This window comes from Blennius ocellaris, assembly GCF_963422515.1.
Source record: "Blennius ocellaris genome assembly, chromosome: 10".
NCBI classification, from domain to species: Eukaryota; Metazoa; Chordata; class Actinopteri; order Blenniiformes; family Blenniidae; genus Blennius; species Blennius ocellaris.
This window is the reverse complement of record NC_137659.1, coordinates 9856389-9883452: the sequence shown is the minus strand read 5'-3', so window position 1 is coordinate 9883452 and position 27064 is coordinate 9856389. Positions and strand designations below refer to the sequence as shown.

Genomic DNA, 27064 nt, shown 5'->3' with positions numbered 1-27064 from the left:
AGCTTTTTAAAAGGTGTTTTAAATAGTTTAGTTCCAGATGCACTATAGCAAGACCACTGCTCTCTCCAGACAGGCATTTTTCCAAATGCTCTACAGGCAGTAGTGAGCAAACCGCTTAAAAAAAAAAAGGAGTAATCTGGATGTATCAGCAAAACAGGCTACATGAAACCTGTCTCTGGAAACATAATGAAGAATATATACTTTACTTAGTATTGTTGCAAGGTTGATGTAACTTGTGCAATGCTATAAAGTGCATTATTGTCCACATATGATATAATATATGGACACTACCTTAATGTTACACCGATCTAAAATAAAAAGTATTGCTATCGCCATATCAAAAAATGGATTCCCAAGTTTAACTTAACATCCTACAGCACGATTTTCAGAGGTTCAATAATGCAACAAAACTCCAAACATGGAAATTAATATATAACAGAATGGCTTTTGTCGAAATCGAATCAGACCTCAAACATGAATCCAATAGAAGAATAGAAACTGTGGAATAAGCTCAATAGCCATGCACCGAATCAGGAGACATCATGAAGTAAATGTGCAAGTCTGATCAGCAGCAACGAGAAGTCAACCCATTCAATCAAAGGCTTGGTTCACTTTTTTTCACCAACACTGTACATATTTCAAAGTGTTCAATAAAAGAAAATATGAATATTAGATTTGTTCTGATGTTAGATTAAGCACTTTGTGTCTGTTTATACTTGAGACCCTGATGATGATGATGATCGCTGGCATGAAGTGAAACCTTTGTTTGTCCTCTCCATGCCCCCCTCTGCTGGTGTGCTTTTGCACCATGAGTTGGTCTTGCTGCTGTTGTGTTCCTTTACTTCCTCTCTAATTTCCTCCTCTTTCTATTTCATCATCTTTATTTGTCAGCATGAGCAGGGTTTGTCATCAATGCTCAAGATATACAGATAAACGGGGGGGGGTTGTCACCTAATCTGTACATTTGTACATCCAATGCCAGGTGTTCATTTTTCCCGAAAAGATTCTACAAATGCCGTTTTTGAAACAATGAACGAAGACGGAATAGTTAGGGAGTGATTCATCTTCTATGGCCGCTCTACTCTCTGGTACTCTGAGGACCAATCACAGCTCACTCTGCCATGTCTGCCGACCAATCGCAGCTCACGGTCATGTACAAGCAGGAAGTACTCACTCGGATAACAACCTCGGAGCTTGCATGGCATGTCCACTTTAAAATAACTGTGTTATATGTTTCATTTCTACGAAAATAACGTTAATGCACGCGATTCTGGTAAAGTTTTCAGAGCTCTCACCAGTGAACGGGCTGTACGTTGTCTCAGATTTGCTCCAGGCTCATGTAGCAAACCTTTCTGAGCTGTTGGAGCTTCATTAACATGTTTTTTGTTGTTGTTGTAGGTTTTTCAGGACTGAGGGAAACTTGTTTACTCGTCAAAGAGACACTTTTCTCCCTTAACTTCATCTGGAGAGACCTCTAATGTCCCCCTGCTCCGGAGTAAGTACTTTCCCTTTTCCTCACTGAGAAAACTAAGCTGCCAATAGTTTGCAGAATAACACAGGCTAAACATGGAGCGTGAACAAATACCATGTTCAGTATGACCAAGTGAGTTCACATGGAAGCTTCAAGATGAAAGGATTTGTTTACATACTGACTAAAACACGTTTTTGTATCTACAACCTACTGAAGAGGATAACTGCCACCCCTCCAAATAATTTTATTAGAGAAAGATTGTTCATTGTTTACCTCTGATTAAAGTGATAACCCTGATTTATAATGTGAAGAAATTGAAATCGTGATTTTAGATGTTAAAATTCTGATATTAAATAAGGAAAGGTAAAACTGGGGTTATTTCTGAGAGTTATGAGAGGGAAAGAAATCTGACCAAAAAAAGGATTTTCCAAGAAAAAAAAGCTAAATCCTAAAGAAAACATTACAGTTTTCCAAAACATCTTAAGGCTTTTTTTATGGTGGTTGTCAGTGCACAGCACTAAAGAAAGAGTTGTTCAGTGAGAATGTGAAAAGTGTAGTAGTGCAACATTAATAAACCCACAAAGGCCTGTAGTAATGAACCCTGCCTTATTTTTCTCTGCAAGATTTTCATGTTGAAAAACTTGTTAATGTATTACTGTGAATATTGAGCATGTTTCCATATAAAATGAACTTCCTGATGTCTTGAATTCTCCAGCTGGTTCATCATGAAGACTAATAAGTCCTATAAGCTTGTGGTGCACAAGAAAGGCTTTGGTGGCAGCGGTAAGGACGACCCTGTAGTGTGACGACACACATGGTCCATTCTTCTTCTCATGCAAGTGAAGAGCTGTTATTTCTGACATGCTGATCGGTTGTACGTTTATCTGTTTTTTTTCCATTAGACGATGAGTTGGTCGTCAACCCAAAAGTCTTCCCACAAGTCTGCTTGGGGGACATCATTGAGATTGCACATCCTACAGATGAATACAGGTAAGCCTGTTTATTGGGAGTGTTCAGCGCATTATTATAGAAAGATCACTTTTTGATACATGTTTAACATGGTATTTGGCTTTCCTCTTGGCTCTTAAGCTTTGAGAACATTTAACAAAACTTGTATTTTGTGACATGGCTCTGACGAAATCCACAAGTTATTTTAATCCTGTTCAGAAAACTATCAAACAGTTGCATAATGAGACAATCTGCGTTATTACACACATGGTCTCGAAAGAAAAAAAAAACCAAAACATCTCTGTCTTTTGTGGATATGTTAATTTCATGTATTATATATATCATAATTTCATGTTGAAAATTTAAAAAGAGATGTTGAATTTGTTTATGTATTATTACACTGCCGAGTCTTAAGTACCGTTGTTTCTCTGTGAATCTCCAGCCCTCTGCTGCTGCAGGTGAAGAACCTCAAAGACGACTTACAGAAAGGTAAACACACCTTTATAGGACATCGGTGATGATTATTGTCTCGCTGTTAATACACCCGCTCATGTCGTCCTCTTAAAGAGACCATCAGTGTGGACCAGACTGTAGCTCAAGCTTTCAAGTTACGCGCGTACCAGGATGTGTTTGTCAGCATTGTGGACCCGAAGGTATCCACCCTCACCCAGTTCGCCGCAGTCCTTCCACTTGTTATTTACATCAGAGTCACTGAGTTTGTCTGTTTCATCTCAGGAAATCACTCTGGATCTGGTGGAGCTGACATTCAAAGACCAGTATATTGGCAGAGGAGACATGTGGAGACTAAAGAAGAGTCTGGTGAGCCTTGGAGGAGTCGTTTGTTGTCGTTTGTTTTCCCCATGCAAGTGCAGAACGGTTTTGTTTTGTTTTTATTCATCCTTTGATAGTACTCCCACCTATATCTCTTGTAATTGTTCACATTAAGGCTATAGTTTCCCCACTGTGACTCGTTACTGTGAAAAACACATTAGAATATTTTCCATTAAAGTTCCTTAAGGTGTCAAATCTACTTGACAGGAAGTGACAGCTGTGAAAGAGTTAAAGTATACGTGATGTGCTTTACTCCATTGCATAGTTTCAGGATGCTCAAATCACCAAAAGAACAATTACTTTTAAAGATGGGGGACATTTTACAGAAAATGTTAACTGCTGTGTGTGATTAAACATTTTACTCTTGTGGTCTTTATTCAGGTGAGCACATGTGCCTACGTGAGCCAGAAGGTGGAGTTTGCCGGAATCAGGTACACTGAACCTTAATGGAGTTGCTTACAGTTATTTGACATTACTGTACAAGGCGGTCTCCCTTTCAAAACGTGACCTTTAAATAAAGGTTTAATAGTCTGGCATTATCTCACCTCCGTGTCACCTGCACGCCGAGTTTCAAGTGCACGTCATTGTAAAGTAGCAATGACCAAATCCAAAGAAAACCAGAGGAAAATTAGTGTTTGATTTAACACGGACAGTTATTCGCTTTCACTGTTTATCACTTTATTTGGAAAGAAGCGAAACAAAGTTATATTTAAAGGTCTGGAATAGCTGAAAGCACTCAAACAACTAGGTGATAGATGAAGTCGGAAAAAAAATGAATAAGGGTGAAGACTGAAATGCCTAAATTAAAATGAATAAAAAATCACTAAAACCAGTTGAAATGGTTAAAAACCTTGCAATTTATCAAAAACTATTGGAAAGACTAAAAAGTCAAAACTTCTTCAAATAATAGCAAAGCTAAAACGGCTAAAGTTAATATATCATTCTAAATTGAAGATGAAACTTCATAAATGCAACATAAAATACAATTTCCGTATCTACAGCAACACTATTATTAAATTTATATTGAACTTTGAGCCGTGCAATCCTTCTTTAGAACTTGATTTCCAGCTTCAGATCAATTATATTTTGTCATTAAAATGCTTGATTTCATGAGTTTCCGTCCTGTTGCTGCATGTTTCTTCATCGTATTTCCATCGTTTAGAGCCCAGGCCAGTGAACTGTGGGTAAAAGGAGAGAAAGTGACCTGTGGATACATCCATGAAGATACCAGGGTGAGTGATTGGCTCATTAAGACCACCGGAGAGCTGCCGACTTGTAAAATAAACATATTAGGAAACAAATTTGTTTTGAACAGTGCAATTTTGCTCAACTTCTCTGAAGTTTCCTGACTAAATACAATTTTATTAACAAAGCCCAGCACTTCTAGTAAACTAATTCCCCTCGTTATGATCACCAAGTCACCTCAAACCTGTCTACTGTTACCATGGAAACGGTGAATTAACAGCCGATCAGAAGCACCGGGTCAGTCTTATCCCCACTTTGTGGTTGTTCGTGGTTTACATGTGACATAATGAGAAAATATTGAATTTGTACCACACTCCCTTTTTAATCTCCAGGTCTGTTAATGTGTTGGACGCCCTCGGTTTAAAGTCACATAAAGCTTCATTAATAACTTTTGTGATTTGATTGAATTTTCTTGTTTTGTTACTCAGGTGGTGTTTAGATCCACATCTGCGATGGTGTACATCTTTATCCAGATGAGCTGTGAAATGTGGGACTTTGACATTTATGGTTTGTTATAAACAAGCTTGTTTTTTTTTTAAATCAAAAATCTATGAAAGTGCCTCAGACTGTGTCACAGCAGCGAAATCAAACTCTTCCTCTCAGGTGACCTCTACTTTGAAAAGGCCGTCAACGGTTTCCTGTCTGACCTCTTTGCCAAGTGGAAGGTTTGCATGTTTTCTTGGGGGTTTTTTGTATTAAAGCTTCATTTTCCATATTTGTCCAGAAATGATTAAAACACGAGTGATTTTTAAATGTTAAAACAGGAAAGGAACTGCAGTCATGAAGTGACGGTGGTTTTGTTCTCACGGACTTTCTACAATGCAAAGTCTGTTGGTGAGTCACTTTTCTCTATGACAGATTATTGGCTATTATTATGGTGAAAACACAATATCTGGGTTTGGATTTTTCTCAGAGGAATTTCCAGAGATTCTGAGAGGCTCCATCAGACAGGACCACGAAGGACGCTTTTATGAGGACTTCTATAGGTGAGAGAGTCGAAGAGACACATTGAGACAGAGAGACATTTTAGTCTCACCGGTGGAGAACCTGTCCTATTCACACCCTTGATATTCAAGCGCTATTGCTCCTTTTGTTATTGAATAATATGGCTTGTATATATTTTAAAATATTTTATTCTAGGCATTGACTGAATAATAACAAACACATGAAAACCTTGTGCACAACAACAACATTTTCTCTGTTATTCTTTTGATGCAGATTTTAAGTATAATTGGAAAAGTAAGCTCCTGGCTTACAGGTTTATCTGAGAAACAGCCGTTTGCATTGTGAAACAAATGAAAAGAACAATAAAGAGATTTGGATCTGAATAATTTGCAACAATTAGTTTTTTTGTAGCGTAAACAAAATATCAGAATGGATCACAGTGCGACTTTGCTGGCTCTTCTGTCATCAGGGTCGTGGCCCAGAATGAGAGACGAGATGAGTGGACGTCTTTACTGATCACCATCAAGAAGCTCTTCATCCAGTATCCCGTCCTGGTGCGACTGAAAGAAGCAGGTAACCCGACGCCGACTAATAGGTAAAACTTCAGATGCAGCTTTCTCTCTAACAAATCGTTAAGTTTATAATCTTTGGTCTCAGATGGTTTTCCCCTGGGATACAACTCCACTGCTGCTCAGGGAAACTACCTGGAGGCCATTAATCTTTCTTTTAATGGTAAGCAATCTTTTTAAGCATTGAAGAACAGGTCGGTTCCTTTAACATGCAACTGATTATATTTTTGTTGTACATTTTCTTTAAAATGGTAAAAAAAAAAAAACATTAAACTTGCTCTGATTGATAGAAAGGAAAAACTTTCTTCTTTTCTTAAAGTTTTGCAACTTTGAAAGGAAAGAAGCAAAGATACCTGTAATAAACTTCAGTTGCCTTGTTTTGTAATATTCAAATGATGTAAATTGTAAAATGACTTGAACTACTTCTGCTAACTTTCAATCAACACACGATTCATTATTAGAGGAGCAGGACAACTTCGGATTTCTGAACATGCTAAAAGGAAAAACAAAGAAATTACCTGCATATGACGATTTCTCTCGCCAATCAGGCTGTATGTACCACACACATTTAGTTTCAGATCATATCTCTTTATGTCGTATCTTGTGGGCCTGAGATACTTGAACCACTTTCCCAGAAAGAGAAAACCTATTTGAATATTACATTAAAATATATTTTTGATCAATATCTGGCAGAAGATTTAAATTAATAATAATAATAATAATAATAATAATAATAATAATAATAAGCTCATACGCCTAAGGAGCCAAAATCAATTTAGTTCAGAGGCCACATACAGCTCTATTTATCTAACATACTTACTTTTGAATTCTAAAAACAAAATGCTTTTACTGTGTTTTAATGCAAACCCCCCCCCCCCCCACGACTCTACTTTTAATGACCAGCCTGAATTTGAAACAAAAAATTTGCAATTTAAAAGTTATGAGTATTATTATATTTTCCATTGGAATTTTGTTAGTTGAATGATTTAATAAATTTTTTTTTACTTGGGGAGGAAATTATTCTCATTGCCTGGAAAGAAAAAAACAAACATTTGATGCTTCACTTGGTGACTGACTGCGGCGTTGTCCCAAAGTCCCATGCATGATAACTGCAGTATTTCCTCTTTGTGGTGATGAGGGGAACCTCACTCAGTTTCAACATGAATTCCTGCTTTAAAAAAACACAACGAATGACTTCTAACAAAAAAAAAGTGTTGTTTTTTCTTTTCTTTTTTTTAATCAGTGTTTGACAAGCACTTCATCAACCGTAATTTTGACCGCACTGGTCAGATGTCGGTGGTCATCACACCCGGGGTCGGAGTGTTTGAAGTCGATCGTCTGCTCATGATTCTGACCAAGCAGCGTATGATTGATAACGGTGAGTTGAACACAGATTCAAAGGTTTTTATTTGTTTTTTTTAAACGGCTTTAAATCATATTATCTCATCCTCTACAAATAGAAGTTAGTAACACATATTGTTTGTTAACAAATAATAAGACACGCTGCAGTTTTCTATACACCGCAGCTCATTCATTCACTTTTTGAATAGATGAAATATACAGCGAGCAAAAGAAGTATTGAACACATCACCATTATTCTCATTAACTATATTTCTAGAGGTTTTAGATTAGATTTTCATCCCATGTTGGTAACTCATGCAACCCACTCAAGCAAAGAAGACAAACCAGTTACTGAAATATATCTAATAGTACGAAAGCTTTTGTTGGTAATGAGAGTTTCCAGATGCCTCCTGTGCAGAGAATCTAGAGGCCTCTGTTTGTTTTAGGCTAATTTTTATCACACGAATCTTCTCTGAACTCTTTAGTTCTCGCTATTGCTTTTCAAGTGTATTAATGCCAGGTGATATGCTGCACTGCTTTAGAAGCTTTTCATTCCTTTATATTTGGGGCCATTGTCATTTTACCATTCCTCTTTCCTTAATTCTATTGTTTGTCATTAACATATGATGGAAAAACTTAGTTTAGTGCTGATTTTTCCTCCATATGTGGTATTTATTTAGATTTTAACTATAAAATGAGATTCACTTTACGATTAAGATGTTAGTTGAACGAGGTATTTGTTTCTCTTTCTTTTTTTTTTTTTAGGTATTGGTGTAGACTTGGTGTGTATGGGGGAACAGCCATTGCACGCCGTCCCATTATTCAAGGTGAAACATCTCCAGTGTTATTCTATGTGCACGCATTAGTTTGTATGCTCGGCGTTCACCACAGTCTCTGTTAATCCCTCTGTAGCTGCACAACAAGGCGACTTCTGGAGACTCTCGTTTGGGAGACGACTACAACCTGCCCCACTGGGTCAACCACAGGCAAGAGACCAGCAGAGTGGAGTATCGATCAAAAATGAATTGAAGCCAGTTTGTTGGACAGTGGTGCTACTATTTAGCAGAAGCGGTTCTCACGACGACAATGCAGAGAGTTTAGTGATATAAAATTATGACAAACACGATATAATATTCGGTCAGAAAAGAGAGAGAACACTGTGTACTTGGCAGCACCAATACAACATCAAATACTCAGTTCAAAATGTGTTAATATTGTTTTTGTACAGGCCTAATTCAAACTCCTTATATAGCTATTTCAATACTGTTCTCATACCAGTGACAGAATAACATGTCTACTATCCTCCACAGTTTCTACACCTCCACAAGCCAAAACGCCTGCAGCTCCTTCACCCCTCGAATCAAACTGGCCGGTCATAAGGTACAATCTTTATGTTTGCAGCACTGACACTTTACTTAAAAAAGAAAAGAAAAAAAAGTCTGCCTTCCAGCATCTCATTAAAATTACAATTATTTCTAGCTTCATGCTGAAAAATTCAAGAGCAGCAAAGACCAGTGTAAGTTTTTTTTTTTTATCATCTTTCATATCCTTTCATTTACGCTTTGAAGCATCGGGTATTGACTTCATGACCTCTTTCAGCTCTCTGCTCGTCAAAAGACTCGGACAACAGCTTGCCCATACAGGTGGACTACAACGCCTATGACGCTCAGGTGTTTCGGCTCCCAGGTCCTTCGCGCATCCAGAGGACCTCCAACTTCAGGTATCTGATCACTTCGGACTCCAATAACAACACTGGAGCAAATCCAACAGCTTGGCTTATGTTTTTGGTTTGTTTTTTTGTTTTGTTTTTTCAGGGTTGGTCGAGACAAAGAGTCGAGTGGAAGGAAGAGCTGGGGCTCGGTGGATGTCAGCACAGGCATGGGCATGTCCCCTGTTCGTTTCGGCGGCCCCGAGGAACAGCCCAGTGTGGCCTCCGATGACAGTCTGGGTCAAGAATCCAACATGCTGCTCATCCCTCGCGTCCCTCTTGCTCAGTATGAAGTCAGCAGCTCTTTGGGATACACGAGCACCAGAGGTAAGTGGTCCAGGACTTCAGGAAGATGGGAGTTTATTATTGTTGCTGTAAACACGCGGTTGTAGTACAGAAATTGTGTTGATTCACCTTTTTTCATTTAAAATCCTGAATCATTTCCTTGGTTTTGCTAGTGTTCGGTGAGATTTTATTGTGAAGTACTTTGAGCTGCAATTTATAAATAAAAGATGTAATAAAAAAAAAATGGATCACTATTATTTTTGTTAATATTATTATAATTTTTTCACAATATAATCCCTCTGTGTTGATGAGTTTGCTAGAATTGGAAGTTTCAACTGTTGAATTTTAAGAGCGGAAACATCAACAGATGTGAATGACATGCAGAAATGACTCACACTAATGCATCACAAGTAAAAAAAAAATACAAGATTGCAAGAAACAAATATAAGAATTATAACCATAATAAAATAGAATACAAGGGAAACGTGAACTAAGACACATAAAATGTTAAATTTAGACACAAAAGAAAACCGTATATCGTGATGCTGCATGTTTTATATGTTTTCTCTATGCCAGCTCCCACTTCACACTTCCGTGGTGTCATTAGCAAACTTAATGTAAGAAAATCACCATTTTGAATGGGATAAAGGAAATACTCCTGGTTAAGTTGTCAAATCTTCTCCTTCGCCGCCCGTCCCCTCGTGTCTCATTCTCTCATTGTGTCGTTCAGAGTTATTAGAGAAGATGATGGACTCTCAGCGGGACTCCAGTGCGCCGGGCAGGTTCACGGTGGGAAGTGCCGAGTCCACCCTGCACATCCGTCCAGGGGGCTACACCCCCCAGAGAGCTCTCATAAACCCCTTCACCCCGTCCCGAATGCCCGTGAAGCTCACATCCAACCGCAGGCGCTGGATGCACACGTTCCCTGTCGGTGAGTGAGACGCCGTCTCATCAAAACCTTAAGTCACATGGTCTCAAGTACATGCAGACGAGTTGATATCTGTCTGGTTAGATTTGAAGCACAGAATCCTTTATCGGGACTTTGTAATACCACAGATTTCCAGTATATCACTTAATAAAATGCTGCTTTCACCGTGTAACAGATTGCCCTTTTCTGGTTTTAAAGATAATTTTTTGTCGATTATTTACTCTTATATTATCAATATCAGGCTGCTGGCACGAGGGACATACATTGTACTATCAATGTCTGATCATCGGAAGAAACATAGGAAGTCTGAACACAGTTCGAGAATTAATGATTCCTTGAAGAACAACAAGCTGTAATTCGGTAACACCAAAGCCGAGAAGAAAAAGTCAATGAACGGCAGAAACGACAAAGTGCTTCTCCTCTGAAACCCTGTTCATGGGAACAGCAGATGCACATATCTTCAAAATATAGCTAAAGACGAACCAGGCACAGTTTGCTTCTGGTTAAAGCATTGTCCAAGGAGAGAAAGATTTTCAAAGACATATCCTTAAATATTAATTCATTTCAAGAGCGCAAAACTCCACGTTATCATATATCGTGTGTCAACTGATGTTTGTGCAGCTTTCTTTCTGATTTCTCTTATTTAGTTCTGCCTCACACTAAATCCGATGTAACAAATACACGTATATTGTCGCACTCGCACATAAATACTCGATTGTATATGTGTAGTGTAGCTGCACAAGTCTTTAGGTTATTTAGCATTTTTCTTTTTGTAAATAAATGTTTTCCACTACAAATGCTGGCCTTTAATACTTGCCGAGAGCAAATACTGGTGAACTCTTTGACGCAAAACTAAACATTCTTCAAGCTCTGCTGCCTGGCTAATAGTTATTTTATGATTCTTTTGGAACGACTGAATTTATCTCTACACCAATCATAACTGGTGCTCGGTGAGAAGGCATGTCGGTGTTTTCCTCCGCCCCTCAGGCCCCTCTGGTGAAGCCATCCAGATCCATCACCAGACGAGGCAGAATATGGCCGAGCTCCAAGGAAGCCACCAGAGAGACCATGCCTACACCTCTGCAGAGCTGCTGGAGCTGGCCTATCATGAGGCCACTGGAAGGTTTGACACGCCCACTTTTGGAGAGCAAATGTCTTGTTTCTTCGGTAAGTGGAACGCTTTTTTAAAAATGTTTCTCTTTAAGGCAACCAATCACATGGCAAGTAGGAGAGAATAGTTTTCACTATGGTATGGCGATAGAAGAGTTCACCGGAAGTCCAGGAAGCAACAACGCTGGTGGTGGTATGTGTGCGCATGAACGGATTTGATGTTTCTAATGGGCCGAAATAACTGCAGTACGTCACAGGGATTGAAAATAGTACAAAGGAAACCAAAGGAAAAACTGTCAGATTGTTTATTTGTCAACTTGTGTTTTGCTTATATTAAAAGGCTATTGCAGTACATTGTAGAAAACGTATATGATTTCATGATATACTGCCATTAAAGAATGTTCAACTTCTACTTTTTTAGAGGTATTTGTGTTTCACAATTTCAAAAGCTAAAGCACAGTCCAGTTTGACTTTTCCCAACCTTAAACTTTTTTTTTCTTTTTTTGAATGCGATGGCAGCTGAGAGATGCACATTTTATTTCTTGAATTGTATTTTATAGGAGAGGAGCGCAGCCCCAAACAACACGATGTATAACATGTCTTCAAAAAGAAAAAAATATATATACAATATACATATATACATATATATATGTAGTGCCATATAAAAAAATGATGTGTTAAATTTTGACAAAAGGATAGGGTCACAATAAAGTTGCTGCTCCTTTTTCCAAAATCTGCTGTCAAATTTACTTCAATTAAAAATAAAATCGCCATTTTATCCAGATGTGGTTCAGTGCAGTTACCGGTATATAATTCATTAAATGTGTTACTTATATGTATAAAAGTATTTTAAAGTCTCTTTAAAAAAAAAAAACTGTTGTGAAGATGCTGCCGTCCCAATCTTCCTGAATATTTAGATTATCTTTCTTTTGTCTGTTTTAACATTGAAAATAGTCTTTGGCCATTTTTCCAACTTGTAGGATTTAAAAGATTCTCACATTATTGCATTTTAATTTTTATTTAAACTTCACAGCATCTAATGTTCTCTGAAATTTGCAAACGGATCACAACACTAAATCTCAGTGTTTGAGTTATGTGATTACCAGAGGCATTTGGTGAATGGAATTATTCACATCTTGAATAAAATGTTGTAATGATTTGATTACTGTGCTGCTTTGTACAGGATCTCTGACCAACTGTGGCTCCTCGTTTCACGACTCATCGACCAGCGGTGCGGATCCAAGTGAGTCCATCTTGCCTTCATGAGAACAAAAGCAGCATTTGATGACAGATGAGAGAAATAAGGCCAAATCTCATGATGATTTTTTTGAGGTGTTCTTTGAGGACTTTGGCTCCTTTAGGGCTTAATCGGCTTTGGCAAGCAGGTTGTTTGGTTTATTTTCAATGGGTTCGGCCACCGGAGGATCCGGATACAAAAAAACATCTTCCAGGTCTTATGGTTTAGGGTCATATTCTTCTCCTCCCTCTTTTCACCCCCCTCTCTTCCTGTCAAACCTTTCTCTATCTTTCTGAAGAACTCTTTCTGATTATATTTTTATGATCATAGCAGGTACAACTTTCTGCAATTATTGTGCTTCCTCTATCTGCTCAATATGCCTCCAGCAAGTGTAATTCTCCTGGCCTTGAAAAAAAAAAAATCTGCATGTTTTTATTCCAGAGTTGCTCATGGATCTGTACTTTTGCATGGTTGAACTGTATCTGCTTCAAAGTATTCAGTTAATTTCCACTTGACCACTTTTTGTGCACAGGATAATTATTTTCACTGTATTGTGAGTCACTGTGATAACTGTCATTGAGTCTAATTCTGCATGCGTAATTACTGCTCTGCAACCACAGGCACCTCCTCAGGAATCACCAGCAGCACCCGCAACTAAACTAGTAAAAGTAACGCTTTTCTTGTTTTGTTTTGTTTTTTTTCTCTTCTTTTCTCTTCTTACTTCTGTGTTGTTGTGTACTTTTCCCCCATCTTCATCACCATTCATTCCTCTTCACTCCTCTGTGCTCCTCCCTCCCTCCTTCCCTCCCTCCCCACTCCGGGTACACACATTTATCTGTGCTGTGGGAATTTGGATGTGTGTGCGTGTGTGAAGCCCTGCTGCTGTCTGCACCCCCGACAGTGCCCAGTTTCTGCTGTACAGTCGGGGTGGATTGGAAATCCCTGACTACACCGGCCTGCCTCCCTCTCACCACTGATTACTTTCCGGACCGGCAGACACTGCAGAACGACTACACTGAGGGCTGCTATGACCTGCTGCCACACAGCGACCTGGAGAGGTAGAGGACCTCTACTTTTTGGGGGGAAATTCTCAATCCAGGCTCAAACTCACAATGGACACACAACAGCCGTCACATTGATTAGAAGAATATTCACCATCCACTTAACATGCTCAGCATCCTCGAAGAATTAAAGTGTATTGTTATCTTCTTTTACCTTTCAGTAATTCAAACTTTTTTTTTTACGACATACAATGCCAATCAATAAGTGATGGGATTGCACTGAAAACAAACGTATCTGTTAAGGGGCTTCATTGTTATTAATCACAATTCTCTCAGCATTTGATGCAACAAACACCTTTATTTAATTTGCCTGCTTTCAGTAGATCAGGCATCCAGCTTTCCATCTACGCGTTTGGTATTTGTGTGATCAAAGAATTGTTACATATTTTGCACAAAATCGTGCTCTTATCCACACTTCCATCCCACCGTTTGTTTGGGGGTTTTTTTAACTGAAACTCTCCAACCACTGAGACAAGAAATGCATATCCATCACTTTTAAATCATTTGATTTACACACTTTTATGGGAAAAGCTTGTTCTACATTTGGACCAGGCGTTTGCAGGTAGAAATCTATCTGTATAGGATTTGCATGTTCTTCCTCTGTATTTCCTGTGGGTTTTTTTTTTAGCTCTGATGATATTTTTGTACGTCATGATGCTTTTCTTCTTCACTTCCATCTAGCTCAGACTCCATAAAACAAGCTCCACTGTTTGGTTTTTTTCCAAGACGTTAACAAATTCCTTAAGAATTTATTAATTGTTTTTGACGCAATCATTTATTTGATGTACTATTTTCTATCAACAAAAAATATAAGCATTTATTTTCAGTTCCTTGTGCTTTGTTTTAACTTAAAACAAACAATATGCATTTCAAACAACTTTTTGACCAGATCAAAACTGAGTCGTTTCACATCCTCAGGCGAGAAGATGACGCTGCGGTCATGAGCGCCTCTCAAGTGTTTGAGGAGTTTATCTGTCAGAGATTGATGCAGGGCTACCAGATCATTGTGCAGCCCAATAACATGAAACCACAGCCCGCTGTGACAACACCACTTGGAAGCAGTCCTCTTTACTCCAGAGGTAAGTTACTTTTTTCACCCCTCACAGATCTACGTTTTATTCTGAACATTTTTGCTTAAAGTACCTTTTAACATTCAGCTTCCATTAGTTTCCACCACAACCTGAAAGGCCTGGTATATTATCCCTTCATGTAAATGAGCAATAGGAATGCAAAGGTATAACATGCGAAAATAGTATTCAACTGAGCATAGGCAATCTTTCCCCTGCCTCTTTCAAAATAAAAAAATGACATAGGATTGAATCTTATGGGGTTATGATCTTTATTATGCTGAGCTCCTGATGATCAGATATTTATAAAAAACTATAATGGCTGGAATATTGGGGGGGGGAAAACCTTATGCAGAGTTCACAAAATGGTAATTCTAGAATACTACTGTGTTTTTAGCAACATTGCAATACCGGAAAAGATGAGTGTAAGTAATTGCTATTAAGATCATTTTGTCTCTTTTAATTGCCTTAGCCATTTGTGCAGATTAGCACTTTTATCATAATGTCTTAGTTGTGTCTTTAGCTTTTAAAGCAAATGAGTTTTTCCACTTTGAAAAAGAGAGAAGCCTTCTGTTTTCCTTCAGAAGGGTTTATTTTCACTTACAATGTATTCGAAAACTCAACATTTATCCAATGCAGTGAGATGGAGGTTGAAGATTTTAAGGGGGAAATGCTACAGAGGGGCTGAAGAGCCACGTGTGGCGGGTTGTATAACCTCGGTGATCAGTGGTCATTTCGTTAACTTGTTGTGTCAGTGGCTTTAAGAAGAAATGTCGATACCAAATCTCAGCAGATTCTTTGATATTATACGTCATGTGGGTTTTTCTTCCTTGTCTGTTCAGGCCTGGTGTCTTTGCGTCGAGCAGAGGAGGAGGAGACGGTTTACTGGCTCAGCATGGGCCGGACCTTCCACAAAGTCTGCCTCAAGGACAAGATCATCACTGTTACTCGCTACCTGCCCAAGTGAGCACACCTGACCATGACACACACACACACACACACACACACACACACACACACACACACACACACACCTCAATCTTCCCACTTATTTCTGGTCCCTTTAAAAGGTTTATATCAAACGTGTGACCGTCCCTGAACCTGATTGATATATAAACAGCCTCACATTAAAGTGATGATTCTGCCCTTAAGACACATTTGTGTTCAGTGAAACTCTAAAATGTAGTACCAGTGTCTAAATATTCATCATCAGCCTAATAATGGGAGGTTTAATTGTGTTTGTTTGTGCTTCAGGTACCCGTACGAGTCGGCTCAGATCCAGTACAGCTACAGCCTGTGTCCTCCACACTCTGATGCTCAGTTTGTTTCTTGCTGGGTGGAGTTTGGACATGAGCGACTGGAGGAGTATAAGTGGAATTACCTGGATCAATACATCTGCTCCGCGGGCTCCGAGGACTTCAGGTATCCACGGAGTCATGCCCTCAGAGGAAATAAATATTCTTTTTTTATTTTCAGTGTTTACAGCTGAATTCTTCATGGGCTTCGTGTTGAATAAAATAACGGTGGAGCCGATAACACCTTATAAATTGTCCCACTCTGATTCCAGTGAAGACGATGTCTATAAAGCTCTTTTTGATTTGCATCTTCTTCTTTTTTTTTTAACTGTGTTTCAGCTCCACAAACACTTTTCAAAGTTTTATCCCACAAATGAAAATACAAAAGCTTTTCTGAATTGAGCAAATTCTGTGTTTTAAAGTTAAATTGTTTTTCTAACGGTCATAATTTTTGTGCATCTCATAGTAATGCATTATTTTTACTTAATTAAAAAATAAAACTTTTTTTGTGCTGGGTCAAATACTAACATTTATCACAAAATGCACACATATAGATCAGGTCATTAAATTGTATCTATTGATTAATTTTTCTTCTGTAATTTGATATAATATTTGTAAATAAAGCCCGGCCTGAATCTAATGATCAAATTCTTATTTAGCATTTTATACCATTTAAAATGCCATGGTTTGATCACAATGTCATTTTATTTACTAGTGGACAATACACAAAAAAGTTCTCGGGTTGTTGAGCGTTTTATTTCCTCGGGCTAGTAGCTATAAGTGACGACAGCATGAGTTCATGGGCATTGTTATTCTTGGTGCCAAGTCAAAAAAGAAAATTAAAAAAAGAGATATTTATCTCTTTTTTTAATTTTCTTTTTTCTTTCTCTAACAAATAAAGAAGCTAGACAGCACAGGGTTAAAAAAAAACCCTGAAAACTCTTAAAAGCAATATAACCTTTTGTAACATGTAACAAGTGCAAATTAAGTGCCTCTCCATGTTCTTCCTGCGCTTTCCCAGCTTAATCGACTCCCTAAAGTTCTGGAGGACGCGCTTCCTCCTGCTGCCAGCTGGAGGGGCTCGGCGAGTTGCCGACATGGAGGGGCACTGGGACGTGTACGGCGAGGGACCCTGCGTCGGGATGGGTGGAAACGGCGACTGGAACCTGCTGGATGGCTTCATCCGGTTCCTGGAGGGTCTCAACCGCATTCGGCGACGCCACCGCTCGGACAGGATCATCCGGGTGGGACTGTTTTCACTCTTTCCCACCCATATTTGAGAAAAATCAAGACCTGCATCAATGCATGGAAGCATATCTGGCCTACTTGAAGATTGTAGAGGGAGAAGAATGGAGGGATGTTCTATTTGACAAATCTGACACAAAAGACAGCCGCTGCTGTTGCAGCTCTTGAACTAAGGAAATGAACTGTAGTCATTTCAAAAGTAAGACAGATTTAAAACTAAACAATATTTTTTTGCTTGCTTGATAAATGCCAGCAGGTCTGGGCTGGAGGTTGTGTTCATTTAGAATACAGTATTTTTTTTTTTTACTTCTAAACTGCCCTACTATAATACATACAGAATTTGACTTGCTATAGCTTTGGATGGCGGTATATGTTGCTCTCAGCCAGTTGTTCTCTGACTTTTTACAGTGAGCGTACCACTTGAGAACAAGTTGAGCTCTCTAAACACCACTACGACCAACTTGAACATACAATGATGGAGCATAAAGGCTCATTTATGTACCGACACTTAAAGTCACACACATGCATGACTTTCACTTCTACTAATTCCAAAACATCCAATGCTTTGGAATTGACATCTGGCATTTAATCGACCACATTCAAATCAACATACTGGTCAAATTGGCTGAAAAGCACATTTTATAACTTGGTGAAAGCTTATGGCTTTGAGTTGTTGACTATTTTTGTTTTTATTGTTTTGGGTTTTTTTTGTTGTTGTTTTTTTTTACTTTACATGCAGCAGAAGGGCACACCAATGAAGGGACTGCAGGTCACCAGTCCTCTCCTTCCATATCCAACTGAGCCTGTTGCACCACCACAAGGAAAGAAAGGCACCTCGGCTTTAACGGCCCTGCTGGAGATGGAGCAGAACCAGAAGTGAGGTTTCCTTCGTCACTCCTTCATCTGCGTGCCTTTTGCATGTCTGTGTTGTCGGGCTTCACTGCCGTCTCTCCACATGCCGTCAGGACACTCGAGGATCAGCAGCAGTCGAAGCCCTCAGCAGCGGTCAGCGACGCCCCGAATGCCGCCACGGCGTCCACATATGTAGACAGTCCCCGCAAGGTGAGGGCATTCTTCTTTTTTGTCCTTCTCCGGGTGTTTGTGGAAACATTGCTGGCTCCAACTTTTCTTTGCTGTTGCTTCAGTGTGCTGCGTTTCTCTTGTTTTTCTCCTTCCACCTTCATTTCCTCCATGCTTCGGATTTGTTCCTGCTGCTGGGCTTTGGGTGTTTCATCCTGGCTTCCTCCTGTATGCTGACAGGACACTGCCTTTATTTTGGATTTTATACGTAGCCCTCGTTCCTCCTACGTCTATCACTGTCAGGTCAGTAAGGGGGGCCGTTTGCCTTGCTGTGTGTATTGTGTACTGAAAATCAACAACATTTAAGCCTTTTTTTGATGAGTTTGAATGTGATGTCAGTGACACTTAAAGTTTGGACATCTGTTCTTTCAGGAATGTTTTAGAGGAGTTTAATTAGTTGTTTTAAGTGACCCCCCCCCCCCCCCCCCCCCCCCCTCCGATTTAAGCTTGATGGATGATTCTAGCTGCTCAGGCGACTCTCTGCAATTTGCTCCACTTATCATTGCTGTGACAGATCTAAAATTACAGCCATTTGAGTTCAGATCTATGGAACTGTGCAGCTAAAATACATGTGCATTTCTCCCTGAAAAATACAATATTTAATGGGCAAATTCTCTTGGATCTCTTGTTATGTTGTGCCAGTTACAATACATTACATATTTATCCCCAGAAGCCCGTTAGGTCTTCCTAACCCTAACACCTGAAAGGTATTCAGTGTGTCAAATTCTTTTTAACATACATTTCTTTGAATTTGCTGTAGTTTGGGAGACTAAATATAATTTAAATGCTCTTGTATTGGAGCATTTTTAGGGCATTTAGTGTTTAAGAAACTCCTGAAAAATCAATTATACCTGATGACATTTAACCCGTCTTGTAACTCTAATGCCAGTACGAATTAGTAACAATGGCTTGAAAGTGCATTCAAGTGAGCATAATGGGCTATTTAGACAACACAAACTGAAGCACATATACAGTATTTTCAAACCACTCTCCTTCGCACACAATGCATTTGCTTGGCCATCTGAACCTTGAAGACAAATGAGTATTTCTGATAAATAGCATCAGAGGAAAATACAACTTAAATTGATGCTCAAATACCCATGGCAGCCACTTCATTAGGTCCGCTTTGCCACAATTCTTTTTAGGTGGCCCTAATTCACTTCTGCGATGTTACATCACACATTTTTGTCCTCATTCTGAGATACACTGTACATTTGTTTTGTCGTCTTTTATTTCATTTTAGTTTATTCACTGCCAGTCTTTACATTTGATGGTTTCTTGAGTAAGAAAAAAGCCACAGAGCCCTCCAGCCCTGCCATCCTATCTTCTGTATCTCAGCTCTCCACTCAGACCAGGCTGTTCTTTCTATGGTTCTATTAGCCGTAATTATTTTTGACCAAATCACATTCGTAACTGCCTGCCTCTGCGCCATGCTGATCAATACATATTTCTTTAGCACCGTCATCCTTTTCAGTCGTCACTATTTGGACAAAGTCTTTTACAAGCTTTTCAATGCTCATCTTGCCGATCCATCGTACTTTCTGCCCCTTTTTATTTCTTAAAAGCTCGCCTTAATTGGTTCCCTTGCGGTTTACATTTTTGCTGCCTCCACTCACGTGAAGTCAAAGAAAATCTTTGAACTCTGAATAAATGAGCTTCAGGGTTATTGATCTGCTCAGTTGAATGTGGTGTTCATGAAATTAACAGGTTAAACAATAAGTGAAAGATATCCTGCAGGTTTTTTATTTCCTTATTGAGGAGTGTTTTCAAAACTCCATATATTCCACTATAATTGTTTGTATGCATTAGCTTTAGCTCAGTTAACACTTAATGACCAATTTATGCAGAAAACTGAGAGATTCACTTTTTTGTTGGGTTTTTTTTTTTTTTTTGCTACTGCATTTCTACCGTTGTAGCTGCTATCTGATGCCGCTGAGGCTGCTGAAAAGGGAAACCAGCCTGGAGTGACGCCTGGACCACCAGCACAGCCTACAGGAGACACCACACTCAGCACGGCAGACACTAGGTGACCTTTGGCATTATCCAACCCCACACAGACAAACTGTCTGGCAGATTTTAATGAAGTAAAATTAACCATTTAGTACATAAAAATCCATCTTTCTCAGTGTTGCCTGTGCTGTAACATGTATGTGTTTATTGTTTTTGGCATAGTAGTCATTTGTGTCCATGATCTATGATTTGTTCACAGTGGGCAGTCTGCAGGGGGGGCGCTCTACCTGTCTTCTTCCTCGACGCTGTCGGAGATCCTCGAGGCAGTAAAGCATCCTGCGTAAGATTTTCTGTGTGTGTGTGTGTGTGTGTGTGTGTGTGTGTGTGTGTGTGTGTGTGTGTGTGTGTGTGTGTGTGTGTGTGTGTGTGTGTGTGTGAGTGTGAGTGTAGGTGTGACAAAGAGTGAGAGAGAATTAATTGTTGGGCAGAGGTGTTTACTCACTCAGAGTTTTGTGAGTTGAAATCAGATTTTTCCACATGATCCTGAATAAATTATACCAAATTAGGTGCGCGCTCAAACAGATCACACATTTGGTTTGCTCATCTTTCCAACTGAGGATTAAAGTGGCTATTTGAAAGAGGGGAAAGTGAGTGAAAGGTAACATCTTGGAGAGTTACACCAAACAAGTCTCAATGTGTCTTAAGAAGTTGAGGTAAACTCCAAAAGATTTCAACTTTGCATCTCACTTTTAGCAAAGACACTAATAACTATGTTCGATGTGTTTGGTCGCACAAATGTCATTCCCTAAAATCATTGATACAGCTTCGTAACCTAGGCAAGTCGAGAAGCTCCATACCAGAGATAACAATGAGATCACAGGATGGACGCACTGTCAACATGATGAAGGAACGTCAGGCCTTGCGTCACTGACACTTTTACTACTGCCCACAATAGACATGCAGACTTAATTACGGCTTAAACCCGACATCCGTGTTCCCAAACTTATTGTCACGTCTAATGAGGATGTTGCCACTGCAGCTTGTTCAAGCTCCAACACATCGTCGATACTTCCGATGACCTGGGAGGTTTCTGTTCCAGCCCAACCCTAAAGAAATTTCTGAGTCATGCAGTTGGTGAGAGCTTCACTGAGAACCTCAGGAACTTGTCCCTACATGCACGTATGCAAAACCACCCTTGTCTTTCCAAACAAAAACTTAGTGCAAGGCACCTCATATAATCAGACGATGAGCCCCGATGTCAGAAACACATTTAAGAAAACAAACAAAAGGTGACTTACTCAAAGACAAATTGAAGTGCCACATTAGGTACAAGGACACAGAAAGAGCCCTTTTGTGTAGCGCTATATGATTTAAAGGTACAATCCAGCTCTCTTTGAAGACGACCAGGAGACTCGATTCCTCACTTCCATCTCGAAGGACAAGACAAATATGACACCCACATGCTCAAACCTGACAGTCCACCCAACCTGGAATCCTTACACAATCTACTTATAAGTGCATTTTTCTTCTTATAGCGGTGTGTTTGTGCTCTTGTAATTTACAGGACCGGAGTGCAGCTGCTCCCGGAGCAGAAAGGCCTGCCCCTTAACTGCTTTATCAGCGCAGAAGTTGTTCATTGGCTGGTTAACAATGTGGACGGTGTGACCACACATGTGATGGCTGTGGAAATTATGCAGGTAGGGGTCAATTACTCATTAACTTGATGAGCTCTCAGAAGGTTGAGGATTTTATGATTCATTGAAAGCTGTCAACCTTTTTGATTAAGCTGCATCAGCATCATAGCCAGTTAGGGTGATATTGTGAAAATGTGCAAGCTTGAAGCCGGCAATATGCTACAAATTCACCGTATCTTGCTCCAGGGTGTAGCATTAGAGATGGCTTATTATGGAAATTACACTTATTTGATATAAATATTACATTTTATGTAAACTATTTAGACATCTTTGTACTACACAAATCAAGACATGAGAATTTGACTCATGCTACCATTTTTATGGCTCCGTCTCTCTCAAGATCAAATTGTCGTAGTGTGTTTTTACTGAACTAAAGTGAGTCTGTCACAGCTGCTGTATTGTTACTTATAAATCCAATGTGCGTGGTTTTTTTTTTGTATAGAAAATGCTAGATGAAGGTTTGGTGGCTCATGCTTCAGGAGATGCCATGCGCTCCTTCATCTATGGCTTCTACTTCTACAGAATCATGGGAGAGAAAGATGGTAAATGAGTGTGTTTTACCCCATATATATCTTCCGACATGTTTATTTGATATGACTTTACAGTGCAAAATCATAGAAAGTGTGTTGATTTCTCCCAATCGTCCCCAGGCCTGACCTCTCAGCTCTCCACCCCAGTAGCTGGTGGCTGGTCGACCGCCGCCGTGGAGGACTTTGCCCTGTTTCAGAGGAAATGGTTTGAGGTAGCCTTCTTGCTGGAGGAGCGACGAACCTGCGACCTCCCGGCCTTCCTCCTGCCCTGGCTCCCCAGCCGGCCGGCTTCCTACGCGAGCCGGCACAGCTCCTTCAGCCGCAGCTTTGGTGGACGCAGCCAGGCGGCAGCGCTGCTCGGTACGTCCAGTCCCGTCTTTCCACACCGAACCTGCACAACATTACTGTGTTTTATTGTTCATGGTGTGTGACAGATTTGCCGTTAACACTAAAAGTATAATCCGCAGTGTGTTGTCTTGGTCCATTAAGCGACATCGCTGCAACGCTCTCTTTCTCTGTTCATGTGACTTTCTGTTTGGTGGGAAGTAGGTGAGCATGTCCTTGGCATTTTGAGCTCCCTGGCACGTCGTCCAGCTTCTGGCTGAAAAGCCACTTTAACTTGCCAGCTGGCTCGTCCTGTGTCAGGGTGTCGGGTTGCTACTGTCACATGTGAACGAGGCAGAGATGGGTGCACATGAAGAGGGAGACAAAGTAGATCGGAATGTATTATTTCGATTGTTATAGTGCTTCTGAAGTGTTTTGGTTTTTAAAAAGTATGATCATGTACCGCTAGAGAAAGCTCTCACAGTTTGACAATCAAACGGTCATAATAATACTTTTAACATGATTGTAGATTCTAATAGGAGATTTCTTAAAGCTCTATGAGCTCATTACCATAAACACTGTTTATAATATTTTATGACAATCCTTTCAAAATTAAGGTTTGGCAAAGAGCGAGCATTGTAATGATTTGATTTTATATTTTTGTTTAAGTTCACTATTCAAATCGGTATCAATGAAGAAGGCGACAAAATTTCTCTGCACATCAACTTCCTCTCATCTATTTGCTCCCCTCCATCCAACTATCGCACAGCCGCTACAGTCCCGGAGCAGAAGACGGTCACGCTGGACGTGGACGTCAACAACCGCAGCGACCGAACTGAATGGTGCAGCTGTTATTACCATGGAAACTTCTCTCTTAACACTGCCTTCGAAATCAAGCTGCACTGGATGGCCGTCACTGCTGCGGTGCTGTTTGAGATGGTAAGAGGCCGACCCTCCGGCATTGCTATTCTATTCGCGAATCTGTTGGGCGACACTAAAAGTGTTCAGTCATGTGTTATCGCATTGTTCTCTGTCTGGGCGTTAATGTTTGAGTTTGATATAGCAGAATAAGAAACAGGTTGGTAATAAGGAATGATCTTATATTCAAGGTCTGACATGCAGTTCCTGCTGTTATGCAGAGTTCTGTAAGGCGTATAATTAACAGTGACTTTGTGATCATTATTGGAGGAATCAGAAACCACCTATGGATGTAGGATGCTGTTATAAACAAGCCGTTCACATAATTTATGATGCTAGGAAACCATTGTTTTAGAAAAACTTAACAACAGCTGATTAAACCCCTATGTTTTTAAATGAAATGTATGTCCTCATAAGAAAAAGTTTTCCAAATATGAGCCATGTACAAGTGGAGTTTAAGTAATGACAACCGCCACATTGTATAGTTACTCAACAAAATGTAATATATTCTCACTTCATTATGTAATAACAGTCACATTCTGGCATTGTTGATCTCAACCAATTTTAAATCAATTCGTGGACATGTAATTTCAATTTGTTGATTTTAACTCATTAATATGCTTAATTTGCGTTCTTGTTAACTTCAACCTCTTCAGGAAACAAACACTCCTTTTTTTGTTTATTAGTTTGTTTTACAAGTACAGGAAAACTGTCATAATAGTCGGGGAATAAAAGGATAAATGTATTTTTTTAATAGTTTTAAATGTACTCAATAAAAAAATCCCATAATTCCAAAATCATGATGTTATAATTCTAGAGTTAAAAAAAAAGTGTAAATTGCAAACGGAAGAGGTTTGATTGCAACACATTTAAAAATTCAGGAAATGGCTATTAAAAAAAAGCAAAGTTGTACGATCTGAAAAACTGAAACCTCTCACAGCTCAGGCAATGATCCGAGTTTTTCTACTGTTAAGATACCGACTGTAATGCAACTGTGGATGTTTGCGGTTTTCATTTCGCACTCAATGCACCAAACGGCCAGCATTCGTCCTGTTCCCGTGTGGCAGGTTCAAGCGTGGCACAGGAAAGCGGCGTCCTGCGGCTTCCTGCTGGTTCCCGTTCTGGAGGTCCCGTTCGCTCTGACGTCCTCACTGTACGGCGATCCGCTGAGAGCGCAGCTCTTCATCCCGCTCAACACACACTGCCTGCTGAAGAACGGCAGCGACAACCTGTTCGAAGGTGCACCTACCTGCTGCGTGTGTGTGTGTGTGCGTGTGCGTGTGTGTGCCACAGGCTCCTCAGTACTTCAATGTCATCTCACAGGTTTTGAACCGGAGACACACTGGGACAGGATGCAACTCTTTCAGGAGGCCATCCTCTACAGGTGATCTTTCACAGCCACACAAGACAAATCCCTCATTATACCTATTTTGTTGTTACTTTTTGTGGGTCATTACTGGCATGAGGTGAAACAAGATGTGAAGGAAGGAACTTGATTATAAAAACAAAACCCAAAAAAATGAATCTGTGTCAGTGTTACCAACTTGGGTTTTTCACCATTTTTCACACAATACAATTTGTTTTGCAGCTCAAAAGCATTAACTTTAAAACTATAAAGCTTTTTAAATTATGCTGTATAGTAATTTTTAGCTGTATTTATATTCACGTTGCACTTCTGAAATTTAAAAACATTTCCTATTCAGCAGTTTTAGCCAATGTTGTAATATTTTTCTTTTTGTCATATTACAGCTATTTTAGTAATTTCAGTGATAGGTAGTTTTTTTTTTTTTTTTGCCACATTAATTTTAATTGTTTAGTCACTAGAGCTGTTATGGGCATTTTAGGTCTTTTTGCAATTCTGGCTGTTTTAAATGATTCATTCATTTTTACAGTTTTTAACTTATTTATTTAGTCATTCATTTGTTCATTGAACCCCTTTTGGTGTTTTAGCCTTTATTTTCATTCATTATCGTTACGAAATGTGCGGTTTGAAACCTGACGTCTATCAGATGGAGTGGAAGCCAGCGGGCTGGTGACGCATATTTCAGTTGAAAGTGCCACACTGTCCACGCAAGATAAGAGTCAATATATTCTGCTGGGCAGCAAAATATGAATAAGATAAAAATGTTTATTTAGACGCCACTGCAGAGCCACACGTGGCTCCAGAGCCATGTAGCAAAAGTGTTTACTCAGTCACTTTGACTCCACAATTAAATGGTGAGGGATCGAGGTGTCTTTAGTCGGTTAAAAAGAATATAACTTTTTTTTTTTTTTTTAAACCACTGAATGCTAAAAATAGGTTGTTGCTGAGAGCATGAATCATTGATACATTACTAGTCTTAATGAATCATCTGCTGCTGCTTCTTTGGCTTTTGTTGACTGGCTCACAGCATGACGTGTTCCAGAGATGCTGCATTTGATGAGATGTTGAGATTTTATGACTTTTCAGATTGAATTGCTTTGTTGTTGCTTACAAATTTAACTGATTGTGTGGATTTACTCCACCCTTAAAATCCTTCCTCTTGCCACAGTAATTGTAACTGCAATTTCACGGATGAACAATTCAATATTGTAATCTGTTGTTGTTCTCGCCTTGTCACTCCTCCAGGTTTGGTTTTGTGCACGACAAGTTTTCTGCCTCCACTTTCAGTTTCCCATCTGAGAACAAGCCCCAGTACGTCCACGTCACAGGTTTGTGCTCTATTGACATTAAAAAATAAAAAAAAATAAAAAAAAGTAAGAGAAACATACAGCCCTTCACCACGTCCGCTGACTTTCCTTCCCATCAGGCACCGTTTTCGCACAGCTGCCGTACTCGAAGAGGAAGTACTCGAGCGGACAGCAACGTCGACGCAGGAACTCCACCACCTCCAACAGCCAGGGCGCGTTCGGCTGCGAGGACAGGGTGGGCTACTTCTGGGCCTACAACACGATGCTCACCAAAGCGTGGAGGACCGGCGTGCTGGGCGACGAGCGGCTGGCCGACCGCCTGCTCAAAGACTTCTCTGACTTCTGCTCCAACAAGAACAGCAGGCTGCTCAACTTCTGGGACAACTGTCAGGAGAAGATGAACACCAGCGCCCCTTGACCAGACGAAAGCTGCAGAAACAAAACGGATCCGAGCTTGAATTTATCCAGCAAATATTATTTATGCTTATTTTAATAACTGAATCTGCCACACTGTTGCACACTTTTGTAAATTAATTATTGCTGCTGTATGGTTTTTAGCCTGTGCTGCAGTTTATATTTTTTTAAAACTATGACGGCAATTTCAGTATTAAA

At 39.7% G+C, this 27064-nt stretch overlaps 1 protein-coding gene across 1 annotated transcript; it reads left to right on the top strand.

Moving 5' to 3' along the window:
* The first annotated feature begins 1182 nt into the window (after positions 1 to 1182).
* depdc5 (DEP domain containing 5, GATOR1 subcomplex subunit) lies at positions 1183 to 27064 on the top strand. The gene is made up of 44 exons (XM_080504113.1): positions 1183 to 1308; positions 1399 to 1495; positions 2187 to 2254; positions 2374 to 2461; positions 2862 to 2908; positions 2987 to 3072; positions 3155 to 3238; positions 3632 to 3681; positions 4413 to 4482; positions 4924 to 5002; positions 5099 to 5160; positions 5260 to 5329; positions 5409 to 5481; positions 5910 to 6013; positions 6098 to 6172; positions 7253 to 7387; positions 8116 to 8177; positions 8263 to 8336; positions 8661 to 8730; positions 8830 to 8866; positions 8950 to 9070; positions 9165 to 9385; positions 10074 to 10274; positions 11259 to 11394; positions 11477 to 11574; positions 12565 to 12624; positions 13493 to 13676; positions 14598 to 14758; positions 15589 to 15709; positions 16001 to 16168; positions 17063 to 17285; positions 18026 to 18162; positions 18252 to 18348; positions 18547 to 18609; positions 20283 to 20392; positions 20576 to 20656; positions 21881 to 22013; positions 22453 to 22552; positions 22661 to 22900; positions 23634 to 23803; positions 24850 to 25021; positions 25106 to 25166; positions 26391 to 26473; positions 26572 to 27064. Exons 3-44 carry the CDS (start codon positions 2197 to 2199, stop codon positions 26868 to 26870), a joined length of 4764 nt encoding a protein of 1587 aa, XP_080360239.1. The 5' UTR covers positions 1183 to 1308; positions 1399 to 1495; positions 2187 to 2196; the 3' UTR covers positions 26871 to 27064.